The sequence below is a fragment of the Malaya genurostris genome, chromosome 3 (genome assembly GCF_030247185.1).
Source record: "Malaya genurostris strain Urasoe2022 chromosome 3, Malgen_1.1, whole genome shotgun sequence".
Classification (NCBI taxonomy): Eukaryota; Metazoa; Arthropoda; class Insecta; order Diptera; family Culicidae; genus Malaya; species Malaya genurostris.
Genome location: NC_080572.1, coordinates 265,712,912 through 265,732,854, shown reverse-complemented (window position 1 = coordinate 265,732,854; position 19,943 = coordinate 265,712,912). Strand labels below are relative to the sequence as shown.

Below are 19,943 nucleotides of genomic sequence, written 5' to 3'. Positions count from 1 at the left end.
AATCTGATCTTACTTCGCGAAATCAATTTGTAGATTTGCACGATAAAGCCTTTCCCCCCAAAAAATGGGTAATAACAGCTGAAAAGTCGTACTAAATTTATAACAAATTTAGATATAATATTGATATTTACATATCAAGGTTTGCAATAATTTAGTTATCACCTAGGTTAAATTGAGTTATAATTTTTGTTTTTTAACTATTAACAAGGCCAAGATTATGACTAATTTAGATGAAAAAAAAAACAAATCAACCCCAGATACAATTTTGTTATCCCTTGTTGATCGGGTTGCGTTTTCAGATAACAACCCCACAAAAAGAAGTCCGGGGGGTTTAATCAGGTGATATGGGTGGCCAGTCAATGTCGCCGCGATATTTTTTTTTCCAATATGCACGTTGAGTTAACACACTGGAACGACTGTTTTCGATGTAGAGTGACACTGTTTTAGCGCGTTGTTTCGCCATGGCAACAATTGTACTGAATTGACGTTTCCAAAACATATCTGATGCAATCGCTCGGCTGGTAAATGTGAAAGTTATTCAGCGTCGATATGTAACGACATAAAAGATGGAGCACCCTGTAGGTAATTGTTCGATTGGTGTTTATGTCTTTGCTATGCTACCAGCACGATAAATAAAAAAAATGTCAATTTTAAAAAGTACATCAATCGATTAGTTGTACGAAATTGTCATCAGGAAAAAAAAACAGAAGGACCCCTAATATTTCAAATGTTTTGCGATCAATACTTTAATTGGCTCACGCTGCCATTTTTTATGCCGACCGGAACAGATTCCAATTCGTATTCGCGCTGTCTGCAGAGAACGAAACCAGAACGGTTTCATTGAAGTATTAAATTTCTGTCACACTATAATAACACTTTCTCATTTGCTGTCTCATGTAGCACACCGGCGACAATGCGGATAAGTGAAACTAACCAATGAACGAATAAACCGAATCCGATAAAATATCGTGGCAAACCGAATCATCAGATTTTTCGCCCCGTTTGGTTTTTTTTTTCTTTCTCAAACATTCCCTGAAGTATATTGTTCACACCCTGTCCTATATGTGGCGGAATGTTTGAAGAATTAATATATTGCTACCCTATCTACTAGCGGTAGCTATTTATAGCGACGTGATTTATACTTTATCATGAGACCATGATGTCCTGCGCGTTTCAATAAATAAGGTTTACCACTTGGAGCACAGGAAAAAAAATAAAATGCCGCGTTCGAAACCGGAACCAATCGATAAATTCACTGCTCATATCTCAGTGAAGACAGACTGCGATATGCCGTAATTCGTAGTGAAACCATCATTTTTCTCATTCGTACGACCGACCCAACCAACCGCTTTCCGTTATCTTTCTTTTCTTTTCAGGTGATGGACGACCGCTGGGAGAGCGAAGTGATCGAGTATGGTGCGATAAATATCACCGGCTTCCGGATTGTGGACACCAGTAAAAAGTACGTGAAGGAATTCCTCGATGGCTGGAAACGGCTGGATCCGACGACGTCGCAGGGTGCCGGAAAAGAGCTAATCTCCGCCCAAGCCGCCCTGATGTACGATGCGGTGTTCGTTCTGGTGGAGGCATTTTCCAAAATTGTCCGAAAGAAACCGGACCAATTTCGGGCGTACACAATGCGCAACCGGGGTCAATCGTTCAGTCTGCCAACAAACGGAACCCGTACCCTGGACTGCAACATGTCCAAGGGCTGGGTAACACCGTGGGAGCATGGCGACAAAATTTCACGCTACCTGAGGAAGGTGAGTAACGTTACCACTAGTAGTAGTCAGTCGGTCGTAGGACCATGCACCGGTATCGGAGGGATGTTCAAAATGTGTTCCATGATTTTAAACTAGATAATGAATTTCCCCGCGATAGTTAGTGGAGAGTAGCTCAACCATTGAACATCCACATCCAGAGCCAGCGCATAGTTTCTCACTGTTTTGACAGTTATGACATCAGCTGCACCAATAGAGGAGACACGGATGAAAAACCGAACGTCCGATGCCCGCAGTAGTTTTACGTTATTTACACAACCTCCAACGGTAGGCCTTATCTCGCATGACTATATCGGAATCTTGCTTTTCTGTCTGTATTTTCCATACATGCATCCGTCCGGCGTCGTGGCTGCAGGTGGAAATTTCCGGCCTCACGGGAGACATAAGATTTAATGAAGATGGCAAACGGCAAAACTACACCCTGCATGTGGTCGAGATGACGGTGAACAGCGCCATGGTGAAGGTGGCCGAGTGGTCCGACGAGAACGGGCTGACACCGGTGGTGGCCAAGTACACCCGGCTGAAAACGGACATGAACTACGAGAAGAACAAGACCTACATCGTAACGACCATCATCGAGGAACCGTACATTATGCTGCGCCAGCCGGAACCCGGCGAGACACTGGAGGGCAACGATCGCTTCGAGGGTTACTGCAAGGATCTTGCTGATTTAGTGGCAAAAAAACTTGGCATCAACTGTAGGTATCACCAGCGAACCAGGCCACTGCATCCGTTGTGCACCGGGGCTAGGAAAATCCAGAGTGATAAATGGGCCTTTGGTGTTTATTGTTATTTATACTTTTCGGGAGCGCTCTGGAATGTGCTGGTCAATGAAACATGGCCGAGGGGAAGGTGGCCGAGGGGAAGGTGGCCGAGGGGAAGGTGGCCGAGGGGAAGGTGAAGCAGACGCTGATGTGCTTGCTGCAGTGACCAAACAATGCAATTTGTCTGGGACCGAACAGATAAAATGGCATTTCGTACTCACTATCTCTACCGTTCCGAAGCTCATACCTGCGAAGCGCGTTTAATGCGCTTTTGATTCAAATCTAATGAGGTCTACTTTATAACTGCTTCAGTTTGGGTTTTACGCACTATTTCACTCTCACTGAGTTAAGATATACATACTGGGTGATTAATGATGGAAGATCCATTATTGGTTGACTATTTCGTAACTGTCCTGACTAAGTTGTATGAAACAGTGGGCTTGGGAAATTAGGGAATCTAAATTCTCGTTTAAAATAAAATTTGGTTGGCCTAACAATTTGTGAATCTTCTATTATCGGTTGCAATATTAATTCAAGTCAAAACTGTACTAATTTACGAATGATCGTCGATAGGCGACTGGTAAAATAATAAGGGATTTATCGATGCCCACTTGAACGTACTGTTGGTATTGAGCAATTCCAGGAATGAGTAGACGAAAAAATGAAAAATACGAATCGACCTGGGACGGGTATAGCGTGATGGGATAGTCGATGCCTATCACGCAGCCCACCTGAGTTCGATTCCCAACCCCGGACATAGGGCCAGAAAAATTTTCTGGTCCGAAGAGGCGAATGACCTTAAGGTGTTAAAACCTCTATAATTGAAACAAAAAAACGTGCTTAATCCACCTATCAGTGAGATGATACCTTTTTTTTTATCAATCCGCATGTGTTTTTTTCATGAATATTCTTCGGTTGTCATGACATTATTTTAATGACCGTCGTTTTAAGCTGCAATTTGACATTTTAATCACTCATTACTCTATCTAAAAAGGTTACAATCGATTAAACTTTTCATGATATGTCGAAGTGAGTTCCACTTTAGAATTTACGGTAATTTAAGGTACTTCCAGAGCCGGTATTCAGGAACCAGCATAAACCAAACCGATTCGTATGGCCATATGACGAATAAATTGCAATAGTTTTGAGTCCAACTTTCAAGCTTTTCGGGATTATCATCTTCTATATCGGTTTGAATTTTAAAAATTCATCCTCCTGTAATTCCAGAATCGGAAGTCAGCATTGAATTAAATTAATTAATTTTGTGTGGGACTATAAGTTTATTTTAATTTGAATTTTTTTCTGAAATTCGATTTGGCTTTATTTGATAAAACGATTGAGCTTTGAGAAACGATTCGATACTGGAGCCGGAATTCGAAAATCGGTGTAGCCGAAGTCAGACAAATTCACCTGATTAGTTTACATTTGTTTCAATATGTTTAAAAATCAGTATAGACATCTTTGAGAAATCATAGTACGAGTTAAATTGTTGGGTGCCTTCCGAATCGAAAACTGAATACCACTAAAACTGAAATAAGTTTATTTGGTTGTCGACTATTCAAATCAGCAAATCTTAGATTATTCTTATATAACATTTGAATCTTAGATCGGTTCAGCCATCTACGAGGAAAATAAGTTACACAATTTTAATTTCGTTTCACATATCATCCTGTAGTTCCGGAACCAGAAGTCGGATCCAAACATAATTCAGGAACCTTGTTTAGGAGCATACGAATTTTCATATGAATCTGAGTTTGTAGAAAACGGTTGAGTCATCTTCGAAAATAAGGTAAAAAATTGAGTGAAATTATTTGTCACATACGCATTTGCTGATCTCGACGAACTGATTCAAATGGTATATGGGTGTTTTGTACTTCCAGCATTTTCAGCAGTTTAAATCAATAAAATTATGAAATTGTTCAGAATTCGGAAGTACTGCCATCTTTCCAATATGTCATATTCGAACGATTATGTTGCCAAAAACGAACCGTGCTAAAATTGGTCCGAGGCAAAATGTCATGAAAAATAATGCTGTTCACAGTCTTTTTGGTACTTAGAAACTATTGTATGTAACAGTATAAAAAATCGTGTTTTACGTTGCTCCCAAGCCTTTCTTTGCGATACAGCGCTCAGAACTTCTACTGCTGGAATATGGGGGAAAAGTCGCTTACACAAAAAATTCGATATCTCCTGTTAAAAATGGACGGATTTTAACAATCTATGGCTTGTTGGATAGCTATTACCGTGCGGAATCTAAGTCTGGAAACATATTCTGTTTTTAAAATCAATTGTGACAGATACTGTCAAAAAACTGAAAATTTTGACATAAAACTTCGTATAACTCAAAAAGTAAACATCCGATCTCAAAACCATTCAATAGCGTTCTGGGTGAAGGGGAGACCTTTCATTTGCGACTAGTTTGATCAAAAGCGGTCCAGCCATCTCTGAGATCTCGACCTCTTAGTTGACAACACACATACAGACACACACACACACACACACACACACACACACACACACACACAAACATTTACTCAGTTCGTCGAGCTGAATCGATTGGTATATGACATTCGGCCCTCCGGGCCTCGGAAAATATTTCGAAAGTTTGAGCGAATTCTATACCTATTTTTTATATATATAAAAAAAGGTAAAAAAAGAATCGACCTTCTCCGATTTGAATGAAACTTTGCACGTGGCTTCAGTATGGCAAACCATAAGTTTTGAACCGATTGAGAGGTCAATCCGAAACACGACTGATTTTTAAAAAGGGCGTAGATATTTTTTGCATTTCACCAAAGCTGCCTTTTTCAAATCGTTGTAACTCGAAAACCGTTAATTGTACAAAAATGGCGTTCAGGAAGAAGTAGTAGGGAATCGATAGGACACTCTAAAAAAATATACACTGAAAAAAATTTGATTTTTTTTCTCAATAATTACAAAAAAATCCGAAAAAGTCAAATAAAAAAAAGCGTGATTTAATTTTTTTTTTTTGATAATTTTTATTTTAAAGCTGTTATTAAAACCTACAGATTAATGGCTATCCCATCCGTGCCTTTTGAAAAATGAAGAAGTTACAGCTAAAACAGTTTACGGGTCTCGTTGTAATTCGGAAACCGTTCATCGTACAAAAATAGCGTCCAGGAAGAAGTTGCAGGGAATCAATAGGGCAATCTAAAAAAAAAACACTGAAAAAAAATCCTTTCTTCTAAAAGTAGCTATTCTTGAGATACTTGGATATTCAATATAACACCATTTCCATTAATTGCTTTTTTGCTTGCTATATCTACAATTATTACATGTACATGAATATTTCTTAATTATATTTAAGGTTTTAAGTTTTTGAAAATTGTATGAGTACTACGTGCATCGTCATTCGAATACAGTCTTGTGACGATTGTGGTTTCTGAAATCGGAACGAAAGAATGGTATTTCTGTGTGCCTGGAATCATTTTGGTATCCTTATAAACACTACTCAACTCGGTCACACCCCGTTCATATTCTTCTTGTGACACGTAACAAAAAGACATAGCCGTGAATGCTTCTCTACGTCTCTGCACTGCCCATTCATATAATTGTTTTGCAGTTGTGATTAGGTGTTCATGTAGTTTATCCAAGCTTTCACGTCGTGCCATTCGCTTTAAATTACCCCCGAGTGCATCACATGATGCAAATCAGCGCAAATTGCTTCGACGACGTAATGCTTCCAACGTTGCTAACTTTCATAAATCTGCCAATGCTTATCATGCTCTTAATGCTAGTTTATACAAATCATATGTACTTCGCATGCAGACTAGTCTAAGACGTACCCTCGTAGTTTTTGGCGATTCGTTAATTCGAAAAGAAAAAACTCATCTGTACCTACAAATGTTTTCCTCGAGGATGAGGCTGCCCAATCAGTTTCTGAATCTTGTGAATTGTTTGCCAGGCATTTCGCTGGTGTGTTTCATAGTAATCTGCTGACCCAATTAGTTTGAATACTTTCATCGTTACCTCTGAGATGGTTTCACGCGCTGCAAAAAAGTTGAAATGCTCATATTCTCCCGGGCCAGACGGTTTACCCGCTGTTGTTTTAAATCGATGTATTGGTGCATTGGCTGAACCATTGAGTACAATTTTTAGTCGATCTTTTGACCAGGCAAAATCCCCGTGCATATGGAAGCAATCGTACATTTGTCCCATATTTAAAGATGGAGATCGGCGAAATGTTGCTAATTACCGTGGGATCACCAGTCTCTCTGCCTCATCTAAACTTTTTGAAATGATTGTAAGTCATGTCATATTAGGTCTAGTGAGGAATTACGTTTCATTTGATCAGCATGGATTCATACCAGGAAGATCAGTTTCGACGAATCTGTTAACATTCACGTCAAAGTGTATCGCTAGCATGGAGGAAAAAACTCAAATGGATGTTGTCTACACTGATCTAAAAGCAGCATTTGACAAAATTGACTACGAAATACTTCTTTATAAAATTATAAGATCGTATCTGACTGGTAAAGTATTACTCTGTTCTGACTAGAATTAACCAGGTGAGCGATTTAGGTGTATTGTTGGATCGATTCACATCGATCACTGATCATTTCAAAAGCTTCATGTCAGTTGGGATTTATTTCAAAAATCGCTAAGGATTTTGAAGATCCTCATTGCTTGAAGGCATTTTATTGCTCACTCGTTAGACCTATTCTTGAGAACGCATCATCATTTTGGTTACCGTATCAGCATGCGAATTGAACTAGTTCAAAAGCGGTTTGTTCGTTTAGCATTACGGAATTTACCGTGGAGAGATCCCTCGAATCTTCCACCATATCCGGATAGATGTCAACTAATCGGAATCGAATCGCTGTTACGTCACCGTAAAATACAACAGGCAGTAGTTATTGCAAAACTAATCAACGGAGAAATCGATGCACCGGAATTGCGATTCGAAAATAATTTTCGAGCACCGAACAGAACCCTGCGGAATCATTCACTGCTGTAGAAGATCTTTTTGAGTTTGGCGAATCATCCAGCCGCTTCGCTAGTAAAGTCAAACGATCTTCTGTGTTTTGATATTTTTTCTAGTCTTTAGTTTTTGTAAATAAATGATCCTTTACCATGAGAAGTTGCAAAAAAATGCCACTCAGCATCAATGTTATACATTGATTTAAATTTAAAGAGCCTTGAAAATTTTTCTGTTTTTGTACCGCGAGGCAGCTCCGTCAGACATAAATAAAACCTTAAATATAATTAAGAATTATTCATGCACATGTAATAATTGTAGACATAGCAAGCAAATAAACATCCAAGTATCTCAAGAACAGCTACTTTTGGAAGAAAGGATATCATAAACAAATTTATTGCCTTTAACCTGTGGAATAATATTCTACTGTTTTAATGATTATCTTTCAACGAGAACTTGAAATTTCGAATAGATCTGTAAATTGTTTTAGCTGTAACTTCTTTTCTAAAGGCACGGATAAGATAGCCATCAATCTGTAGGTTTGAATAAGAGCTTTAAAATAAAAATTATCAAAAGAAAATCTAAACCCTTTTTTTTCAATTTAATTATTTTGGTTCATTTTGAAATTATTGAGAAAAAAATATCAAAAAATTTTTTCAGTGTATATATTTTTAGAGTGCCCTATTGATTCCCTACAACTTCTTCCTGAACGCCATTTTTGTACAATTAACGGTTTCCGAGTTACAACGATTTGAAAAAGGCAATTTTTGTGAAATGCAAAAATACATACGCCCTTTTTAAAAATCAGTCGTGAGTCTGATTGACCTCTCCATCGGTTCAAAACTTATGGTTTGCCATACTGAAGCCACGTGCAAAGTTTCATCCAAATCGGAGAAGGTCGAAACTGATGATCTGCTAAGCATTTCTGGAATTGCTCTATTGTCAAATTTAATTTTATGCATACAAGTTCATACATTGAACAATGGTCCGAAACGGGAAATTAGCAAGACAAATGTATTTTCGCTATTAGTTATCAGTTCTTTGTAGTTAATGTCTTCACAAAAGTTGTTTGTATTCAACTGGCGCATCTTTTGATGTAGAAGATCATTAAGGTGGTTTATATTTGGATTTAAGCCTGTATTCTTACTTTCTTAATTGAATTTAAAAATTATTGCACTTTTAATAAAAAACTTTATTCGAATTTTTCACATTTTGTTTTTTTTTTTGCTATTGGATCTCGTTGTCACCCTTTTTCTAGGGGGAGATGAGCTTCCATTTCCATCTAACGAGGATCGAGAGTCACTTTGTCCGTGGCTTATCTCATCATCCAATGCTTCATCGTTGGTGTTGTGTATGATTTCCGTTTTCTTTTCGTTTTCCTTGTTGATCGTAGTCTTGGGCTCGTTGAGAGTTGCTGTACATGCGCCTTGTTGTACATTGGTTGCATTTCCTAGTTGATTAGAGGGAAAGTTGTTAACTGCAGCTGCTGTACTTTGTTCTATAGGGGTTAAGATGGATGGTTTCATTAAAGGAGATGCTTCATTGTTGTTGGTGGCTGTCATAGGTGTACTGAGGTTGCTTGTGGTTGGTGTGAAGGAAGCACCGTTTTTCTTCGGTATAGTTGTCTTCTTGTCCAGTTTATCACACGGCTTACCGTAGTGAACAGCTTTTTGGCAATATTGACATGTGGCCATCTGATTGTCATAGGTAACAAGTGATTTGCACGGAATTCTTGTATCCTGACCGAATGTCACATTAGAAGGTATAGGCCTCTTCAAGCGCATGCGTAACAAACGTACGCCATTTAAAATACCGGGGAAAAAGTTCTTCCACGTTTGGTTCACTCATTTCGAGATCGTTCTATTGTTCACTACACAATACTGTACTTGGTTTCTTCCATCCTGAACGTAAGCGGTTTTGTTTTATCGACTGACTTGGATGAGATGTGAAAGAGAATAGAGATTACTGCACCTTACAGCAAAGTTGTAGAAAATTTTATTTTGATTTAACCATCTTCTTACCTCTTCATTTGATCGAGTTACATCAATTTTGCAGAGTAACAGTAGGGTGCCTCTCAAATAATCACTTTTTTTATTCTAACTTTTTTGTGAACAGTATTTAAATTAGTGTTCAAGCTGCCTTACAAAATATGAAAAAGTCATATAACTCTTAAGTGCCAAAACGTAGTAACATACTACCTTCAGCAAGTATGAGTGTCTTATACAGCATTTTTTCGAAAAATAGTAAACAAGAAAACTACAGCCAAAAATGGATTTTTCGTTTAACAATTTCATCAATTTATTCCCAAAATGACTGATTCGATGGAATTTGAGTGATTGGGAGTATAAAATACAGTTTAATACCATTTTTCCAAACAAGTAGGCCATGACGTTGCTATTAACAGACATTTTCATTAGCTTGAATAACGCACGCAGAAGTGACAGGAGCGCAGACGACCGATATGTCAATTCAAACGCACCATTCAAACACTGTGTGCTCTAGACTTGCTGACGATGCTGCGCTCCTGTTACTTCTATGAATCAAATCCATGCTAAATAGCGTTTTATTGGGTTTAATCTAAATAGTGCAGTGTAGTCAGTCAGCTGGAATTAATACAACCCTCCGTCGCTATAGCCACTGTTTGGAATGTGAAAAAAGGCATAAACGTTGGGAATGTGAAAAAACATATACAGGAGCATCGAAAATATTGAAGTCATTATTTCCCAGTTGTGATTCAATTGCGAATTTATTCAGTAGAGTTTTTTTACTGATGAAAATATAATAAATAAATCTTGCACGAATCACTTCGGTGTCGAACTGTCGAAGACTCTTCTCTCTTTCGATTATCTCTTTAGCGATATTTCTTTGGGTAAAAATTCGTCAAAAAAGATTCGCTAACACAAAAAATCAGTTGTTAAATTCGAGGTTCAGAGTTTTGGGAATGCTTGTTTCTTGAATGAAAATATCGGAAGTATTTTTTTCAGTCACTGAGTTTTTTTTTTAGAAAATCTCTTGAACTGATTTTTTCCCGAGTGGTAGTGAAATGAACCTTTTCTAATCATGATTTTCCAAACACTGCTCACAAATATTTGAAAATGTTTTTATCTTTGTATGTGGTTTTGAGTATTTATCAATTATCATTTGTTCAAGCTAACATCATGCAATTTATTATATTTTAAAGTAAGGGAAGCTATTCCAAATGATAAGTGGAGATAGTTGTTAATAAAAATCTTCACGTATAAATCGGTGCAATTACGATATCAAGGTTAATCAATGGTTACACCAAGGAATATGCAAGTGAGATAATTTGCGAATTTAAAACCAGTAACCACGTCTTTCTAGAGTACTATCCTTTGCTTGAAACGGGTCAAAATTTTAAGTCGATCCGACCAGAAACAGCTGAGTATTCGAGGTTGGAGTAATGTCGTTTTGTAGTTTGTTTAAAAAATGGAAAAAACTGAGTTTCGTATTTTGATAAAACATTGTTTTTTAATGGGTAAAAACACCGTGCAAGCGAAACAATGGATTGAAAAATGTTATCCGGACTCTTGTCCATCAAAAGCAACGATTTGTCGGTGGTTCGCCGAGTTTAAACGTGCTCGTACCGACACAAATGACGCAGAACACTCGGGTAGACCTTTGGAAGCCGTTACACCGGAAAATGTGAGTGAAGTGACAAAAATTATAATGAAAGATCGTAAAGTGAAGCTCCGTGAAATTTGATCTGCTTCCCCACCCCCCATACTCGCCAGATTTAGCCCCCAGTGACTACTGGCTCTTTGCTGATCTTAAAAAAATGCTCCAGAGAAAAAGATTTGGCTCAAATGAGGAGGTCATCGCTGAAACTGAAGCTTATTTTGAAGCGAAAGATAAATTTTTTTTTATAAACATGGTATTGAAAAATTGGAAAAACGTTGGAACCATTGTATCACCCTAAAAGGTGATTATGTTGATGAATAAAAAAAAATTTGCAAAAAAAAATGTTGTTTCCATTGTTAGTCTCGGGACTTATTGATCCATATGTTAAATGTGTAAATAAAGGGTAATTTTTCAAGAGCCTATTCATGATTAAATTATGGAACAAACTGAACAAGTTTGACAATGACACAATAATTCACGCGTGATATGTCAAAAACCGTAGTTCCCAAAAAGATACCAGCAAAAAAATCCCCCTTTAGTTGCGGAAACTAATTGGTTGTATGAAACTGTCATTTGTTTTTGTCTCTGTCATATATGGCAATCCTTAATCTGGTGACACAGGTGCTAAGAGACGATAACAAATTTGCTACCTTCTTCAATCCGGGAAAATCGTTCTACCAATTGAAATGCTGTGGATGTGATGAAACACAACTCAGAGAGACTTCCCGGTAGAAACGAACTTGGTATATGATCTGTCTGTGCACGGCCGGTATGGTTCATATTTTAATTCCCGCCTGTGATCCAATACCGCACGTAAAACTTATCAAACATTTCCCCTCTCAATTGAATCTATGTTCAAATCTCCAACTGGACAATGATATGTGAGATTTTGTTATGTGTCTCTATTGGCCTCTATTTTGCTCGCCCAATGTTTACTCGATAGGGGTTTTGATTTAACATTTGATTTCTATTTTATTTTGGAAAGAAAATTATTTTTGTACCATTTTATCTCTATTTTAAATTTGAATCACAAGCGAAAATACTAAATCGATTACCATAGGAATTTTTAATTTCTTTTAATTGGTGGGTAGTAGAAAGAATAATGTATCCTAAATGGGCATTCAATGAAACACAGATGAAAATTGTGTATATAATTAAAATAAAAGGACAGTAGAAACACTGACATTTTCTCACAAGATAATCAGTATGAGCATACAATTTACTCAACGATACCACTTACAGACTGTTATCCATAAATAAGTAAGAGCAAATTACCATTCGTGCCACCCAATTGAAATAACCCAGAGCTGCTTTATTTGACTTGGTCCCTTCGGTTTGAATACCTTTAAAGTCAAGATACCCTTCCGTAGACCAAACAAACACTCGAGGCAGGAGCAAACATAAACAAAATTCATTCTACTCGATTGACCAAAATAGCTATGAAGCTACTAGCCTTCCCGGTCCGGAAGCCCCTTCCCCCCCGGTCTTTCACTCCGGTACCGGTTGAATGTTATGCTTCATTACTAGCACTTACCGCGACTAGCGCCGAAGATTCATATTCCTAGCACGGTCGGGGCACAACATTAATCTGCCAGGAAAGGCTGGTCCCTTTCGTGAACCAGTTCGTTGGCAGCGTATTCAGCACATAAATCTAATTTTATTTTGTACATTACCATCGACCGTAACTTCCTGCATAACTGCATCGCCCGGCAACTGAAATGACAACATCCGCCGTGGTTGCACACGAAACGCACGCAGATGAACTACGCATCGTGAAGGACGGACAGTACGGCGCCGAGAATCCGGACGTGAAGGGCGGCTGGGATGGAATGGTCGGCGAGCTGGTCCGGAAGGAGGCGGACATCGCAATCGCATCGATGACAATTACCTCCGAGCGGGAACGTGTTATAGACTTCAGTAAGCCGTTTATGTCACTCGGCATTTCCATTATGATCAAAAGACCGGTCAAGCAAAAGCCGGGCGTGTTCAGCTTTCTCAATCCGTTGTCGAAAGAGATTTGGGTAAGAGCCAACATAGCATTAAATTACCTGCTCCCGGGCATCATATCGTTGCCCGATTCCCCGTGCGGAGATATACTTGTCCGACTAACCATCCAATGAATGTTATTTTCTCTATGCTCTATACTCTATCTTCACCGCTGCCGGCTGCTGTTGCCTGTTTCGTCATAAACATCAATTTCCGGCGGGCTCGGGGCCACAGATATGCGTCCTGTTTAGCTACGTTGGCGTCAGCATTGTGCTGTACATCGTGTCACGCTTTTCGCCGTTCGAGTGGCGGCTGGTTAATTATAACGGTAATCAATTTTCCAACATCTAATTCGATCTGTAGCTTTTCATTCCCCATTAACCTAGACAAAGGAAACGCGTTTGGCCTACTTGCAGGCGACCAACCGGATGCCGTCCCACAGGCCACGGTAAACGAGTTTAGCATCCTGAACTCGTTCTGGTTTGCCCTCGGTGCGTTCATGCAACAGGGCTGTGACATTTCACCACGGTCCATCTCTGGCCGGATCGTCGGCTCGGTCTGGTGGTTCTTCACACTCATACTGATCTCGTCCTACACTGCCAACCTGGCGGCGTTTCTCACCGTGGAACGCATGGTCACACCGATCAACTCGCCGGAGGACCTAGCCTCGCAAACCGAAGTCCAGTACGGGACGCTCATCCACGGTTCCACGTGGGATTTCTTCCGGGTAAGTATAATGAAATAAAATTATTTCCTGTCATATTTTTTTTCCAACATCCAAATACAACCCCAATGACACCGACCGAAACTTGCGAACAAATTACACCAAACAAACAGGTTCATCATGCTAATTATCTCACCCCTTCTTTTATTTTTTGTTCGAACTTTCAGAAGTCACAAATCTCGCTCTACAGCCGCATGTGGGAGTACATGAACTCACGAAAGCACGTGTTTGTCAAAACCTACGACGAGGGCATCCGGCGGGTGCGAACGTCCAAAGGCAAATACGCACTGCTCATTGAATCACCTAAGAATGACTATACCAACGAGCGGGAGCCGTGCGACACGATGAAGGTGGGCCGGAATCTCGATGCGAAAGGATTCGGCGTCGCCACGCCCCTGGGATCACCACTGAGGTAAGTGCGTTCGTTGTCTGTTCTGATAATTTCAGCCGTTTACTTGTTGAGCTGATGAGTATGGTATGGCTACTCCTCGATGCCGAGTGGGGAAGGGAATTGGGTGGTCGGAAGCTTATGGAGCTTTTTTTCGATCCTTTTCCCATAAAGCGCATGTACGAGGAAGCTTTCCAGTAGGAAAGCTTGTGATGAACTGTGATAAAGCTTGATAAAAACTGAGGATAGCAACGATTACACTGTTATCAAAGCTTGCTAAATTCGAAGAAACCGTTTGATTTTCCACCCAAGTGGTACTAGTCTTAAAGCTTTTCGGGGCGAAAAGCTTCACACACTGAAAATGTTCGCGTCTATTCGTCGGAAGAGAGTTTGTTGAAAGTTTAGTATTGCAATAGGGATAATAATATTTGGTGGTGCATTTTTTTTATTAGGAAATTGGCTTGTAGAGACTCCACCACAATTCTGATAGACAGCCCTCTCCCCTCCCCGCCCACCAACGGATGCATTCTGTATGCATTCACGGATAATTCTTCAAAACTCCTAAAAAATTTCACGATCGTGAAAAAACTATACATTTTTAATTACACAAAATCAAGGGTAAGGAGTGTATCGCAAATAAGTTATCCACAAATTTTTCTTTCCAATTATGATAAAAAACGATAATTTATTCAAACTAAAAATTGATCCTTTATTGTACGAGGTTAAACATGAAAGAATTTTCGAACTTTTGATCGAACGTTCTTCATCAAGTACCGGACAATTGTTGCATTGCATGTTTTGGACGCATTGAGTCCCATTTTTTTAACTACTGCATGTTCCCATCTGCCTTATCAGTCTTTTTGAAGACCCTCTTCACGATTGCCCAGTAACGTTCGATGGGTCAAAGCTGAGGGCAATTTGGTGGATTGATATTTTTATCAACGAAATGTATACCCTTTTCCGCAAGCCAATTGAGAGTGGTTTTGGCATAGTGAACCGACGTCAAATCCAGCCAAAACAGTGGAGGTGTACTATGCTTCTTATATCAAGGCAGCAATCTCTTCTGGAAACACTCCGATCGATAGATTTCTGCATTTATAGTTCCGGTAGTGTAAAAAGGGTTGACTTCAAAGCACAGGAACACATTGCTTGCCATACCAGTACCTTTCGACCGAATTTCTCCTCTTGAATCGACCTGTCCGCATCGCTCACATCCCTTCCGCATAGTAATACCCTTCTCACTTAGCCTCACTTAGTCCAGAACCATAATTTTCACTTCCTTTTTAATACGCGACATTTTGAGAACGCAGAGTTTCAACCGCACAAACAAGTGAACAAACGAAAGCTAACAGTCAAATGCACAGCATGCTGTGATCTGAGTATAAAAAACCATCACAAATACATGCGTACAACACAAATGTATGTGGATAGCTCATTTTCGATACACTCCTTATTTGAACAAAAAGGCTGGACAACGGGGTACGAATGCACCTTAAGAAGCTTGTTCTTTAACGATTTATTAATTTTAGTTGTTTGCATAAAGCCGCCATAACTAAGTTCAGTTTTTGCAATGACTGAGCGGAAACATATATTGGAGAAGCCAAATGAATGAAAAACTAACAGAAAAGATGAATTTTTGAAAAAAGATACGCTCAGAGACAGGACTCGAACCTGCGTTCTTATGCATTCCGTGCATACGCGCTACCATTTCGCCACTCTGAATCTTGTTTTAGTCACTCTAAAACGCCAAACAGACACAATAGCGCGTACATCGAACATGGTCTACATCCTGGCCGTCACCCATCCGATACCTTATATCCAAACATCATCTCTGTCCATCAAACACTAGTCTTCTCGCTTTATACCTATTTCTCCGATCAAGCATTGAGTAGGAGAGTGTATTTATAATCGCTTGTCACCTTCTTTAATGCTGCCAGTCGCTGGCTGGATATCGTTTAAAAAAAGAAAAAAAGTTCACTGTTTACGTGATTTTTTGACGTAGGACTATGTCTTTCTTTACTATGCTCGCCTGGGTGCATTTTCAAAATTTCACAACTCGGAAGTGTAACGAAATTACTCCAGATTCGTTTTTTTAAATGAATGTTTCCCTGTTAGAGTATTTTCTCTAATTCTTTCACAAAACGAATTGAAAAAGATTGCACATTTAATACGAGAACATTGTTTAAATAGTGAAAAAATTGGACCAAACACGAAACATCAAAATCAACTGAATCTACCCAAGTAGCACATGTAACTTATTGAAATTTCAAGATGTTCTAAAATTGTTTTAGAATTGTTATTTATGTTAGATATGTTCAGAAAGATTTTTGAATATATTAAGATCGGTTGTGCAACTTATCACTGTTAAGTTTCACAATACTACCGAAAAAATCACTGTAGAATAACTTTGAGTACAATCATCAACTTGTTTATGTTTCAGTAGCAGTTATAGAAGCTCTACAGAAATTTTCACATCTTCATGTAAAACGGGAGTAACTACAACAGTTGTGCAACTTATCAAAAATTTACCAAACGGCTGTCATAATGGTATCGGACACAATATACGTCGAAATTACTATAAATCTCTCGTGGAAGAAAAACTAGCAAAATGATGCTATCCGCAAGGCAAAAAATGATAAGCCGAATTGAAAAAACTAGTGCGGAAAATTCATCAAAGTATGAACACAACAAAGATGATACATATACAACTCGACAGTTCTAAGGGCCATAAATAGAAAATACAATAAATGATTGTGTTATAATCCGCAATTACGGTCAAATCATTCAGATCCAAACCATTTTCAGTGTCTCTTCATAGAGTCAAAGAAAGAGTTTATTGGATTTCCCCATATACATAATTTTTACCTTTTTTTATATATATAAAAAATAGGTATAGAATTCGCTCAAACTTTGGAAAAATTTTCCGAGGCCCGGAAGGCCGAATGTCATATACCAATCGATTCAGCTCGACGAACTGACCAAATGTCCGTGTGTGTGTATGTGTGTGTGTCTGTATGTGTGTTGTCAACTAAAAGGTCGAGATCTCAGAGATGGCTGGACCGATTTTGATCAAACTAGTCGCAAATGGGAGGTCTCCCCGTCACCCAAAACGCTATTGAATGGTTTTGAGATCGGATGTTTACTTTTTGAGTTATTCGAAGTTTTATGTCAAAATTTTCAGTTTTTTGACAGTATCTGTCACAATTGACCTTGAAAACAGAATATGTTTTCAGACCTAGATTCCGCACCATAATACCTATTCAACAAGCCATAGATTGTTAAAATCCGTCTATTTTTAACGGAGATATCGATATTTTTGTGTAAGCCTTATTCCAGTAGAAGGAGTTTTGAGCACTGTATGACAAAGCAATGCTTGGGAGCAACGGAAAAAACGATTTTTTATTCTGTTACATACAATTGTTTCTAAGTACCAAAAAGACTGTGTACAGCATCCTTTTTCATGACAATTTGCCTCGGACCGATTTTAGCACGGCTCGTTTTTGGCAACATAATCGTTCGAATATGACATATATAAACCAGATGATGGCAGATTTTTTTTTAATTATATTGTTTTAAACTACTTACAGCAATAAATCCTGGAAGAACATAACATCCATATACCATTCGAATCAGTTCGTCGAGATCAGCAAATGCGTGTGTGACAAATAATTTCACTCAATTTTCTCTGAAAATTTCTTTTCTACAAATTCAGATTCATACGAAAATTCGTATGCTCCCAAACAAAGTTCCTGAATTATGTTTGGTTCCGACCTCTGGTTCCGGAACTACAGGATGATATATGAAACGAAATCAAAATTGTGTAACTCATTCTTCTCGTAGATGGCTGAACCGATCTAAGATTCAAATGAAATCTAAGAATCATCTAAGATGTAAATGAAAAGTTTCAAGATTCTTTAAAACATCTTGCTCTTCAGTCAGATCCAACTTCCGGTTTCGGGGATACAGGGTGATTAGTATAAAAATGTCTATTCCACATAAATTAATCAGGTTTATCGGGTTAGCAGATTTGGATAGTCGATAAAAAAAATTGACTTTTTTCAGTTTTAGTGGTATTCAGTTGTCGATTCAGAGGGTACCTTAAAATTTAATTCGTGCTATGATTTCTCAAAGATGTCTTCACTGATTTTCAAATATTTTGAAACAATTGTAAACTATACAGCTACTCAGGTGAATTTATCTAACTTCGGCCATACCGATTTTAGAATTCCGGTTCCAGTATAAAATCGTTTCTCAAGGCTCAATCGTTTTCTCAAAAAAGCCTAATCAAATTTCAGAAACAAAAATTCAAATTGAATTAAACTTATATACAAAATTAATTAGTTTTATACATACATACAAAAATTAATGAATTTTATCCAATTAAGCTTCAAAGTTGTACTCAAAACTGTAATTTATTCGTCATATGGCCATACGAATCGGTTTGGGTTATGCTGGTTCCTGAATACCGGCTCTGGAAGTACCTTAAATTACCGTAAACTCTAAAGTGGAACTTACATATCATGGCATGTTTAATCGATTATCACACTTCTAGATTTAAATTCGATCCGATTTGCAGTTTCGACATTACAGAGTAATGAGTGATTACAATCTCAAATTGTCGCTCAAAACGACGGTCATTAAAATAATGTAATGAAAACTTAAACACCGAAGAATATTCATGCAAAAAACACATGCGGATTGATAAAAAAATTGATCATCTCACTGCTAGGTGGATTAAACACGTTTTATATTATAAAATCGATTTTTAATCAGAATAAATGTCATCACTAATCAATACGACGTCCAACTTCATGGGTGCCACGACTCGGTGCGGAATGTTAGCGCTATAGGAAAGGGCACACAAGTATGTAGCAGATTTACATTGTGCGCCGTTCGCCAAGCGAGAGGCAACCGTTTTTTTCGGAATTTCGCTCGTGTTGAAAGTTGAAGAAATGGTAACCTTCGGTCCTTATTTAGAATCCAAAGCATTTTACAAAAATCAAATGAGATTTTACTTGCAATGAATAATTTGTTAGTAGAACAATCTACTAAAAAAAATGTGCATTCTCAAACTGATCTGCTCCTTGTCAACAGCAGTCCTACATCGATCTCGCGGTTATGTCTCTAACATAACATACTATTGTATTTATCTATTGTCAAGATGAAATTTCAATTTTCAGTTTCATTAAAATATCTTCAAATAAATTGGTAATTTCAGAGAAAAGAAAGAGGTGCGTTTTGATTCGGGGCGCGTTTTGACTCGGGGGTACGTTTCATCCCATCTTCCCCTACATTATTTGAATAATGTTTTACATTTCGTTAAGAGCTTGAATTTGAAGACATATCTTATTTCACTGTTTACCTTTTTTACCTTTTTTATGTATATAAAAAATAGGTATAGAATTCGCTCAAACTTTGGAAAAATTTTCCGAGGCCCGGAGGGGCGAATGTCATATACCAATCGATTCAGCTCGACGAACTGAGCAAATGTCCGTGTGTGTGTATGTGTGTGTGTCTATATGTGTGTTGTCAACTAAGAGGTCGAGATCTCAGAGATGGCTGGACCGATTTTGATCAAACTAGTCGCAAATGGAAGGTCTCCCCGTCACCCTGAACACTATTGAGTGGTTTTGAAATCGGATGTGTACTTTTTGAGTTGTACAAAGTTTTATTTAAAAATTTTCAGTTTTTTGACAATATATGTCACAATTGACCTTGAAAA

General features: G+C 38.3%; 1 protein-coding gene across 2 annotated transcripts in view; it reads left to right on the top strand.

Moving 5' to 3' along the window:
• The window catches only part of LOC131436946 (glutamate receptor 1-like), a 392,781-nt gene that overhangs the window by 360,302 nt on the left and 12,536 nt on the right, over nt 1-19,943 (top strand). Inside the window, exons 5-10 of one of the 2 annotated variants that reach the window (XM_058605949.1) lie at nt 1,377-1,763; nt 2,137-2,479; nt 12,882-13,144; nt 13,344-13,437; nt 13,526-13,836; nt 14,001-14,245. In XM_058605949.1, coding sequence (XP_058461932.1) covers nt 1,377-1,763; nt 2,137-2,479; nt 12,882-13,144; nt 13,344-13,437; nt 13,526-13,836; nt 14,001-14,245 — 1,643 coding nt within the window. Of the gene's footprint in view, nt 1-1,376; nt 1,764-2,136; nt 2,480-12,881; nt 13,145-13,343; nt 13,438-13,495; nt 13,837-14,000; nt 14,246-19,943 lie in introns of both variants that reach the window. The other variant, XM_058605948.1, reaches the window with a different exon arrangement.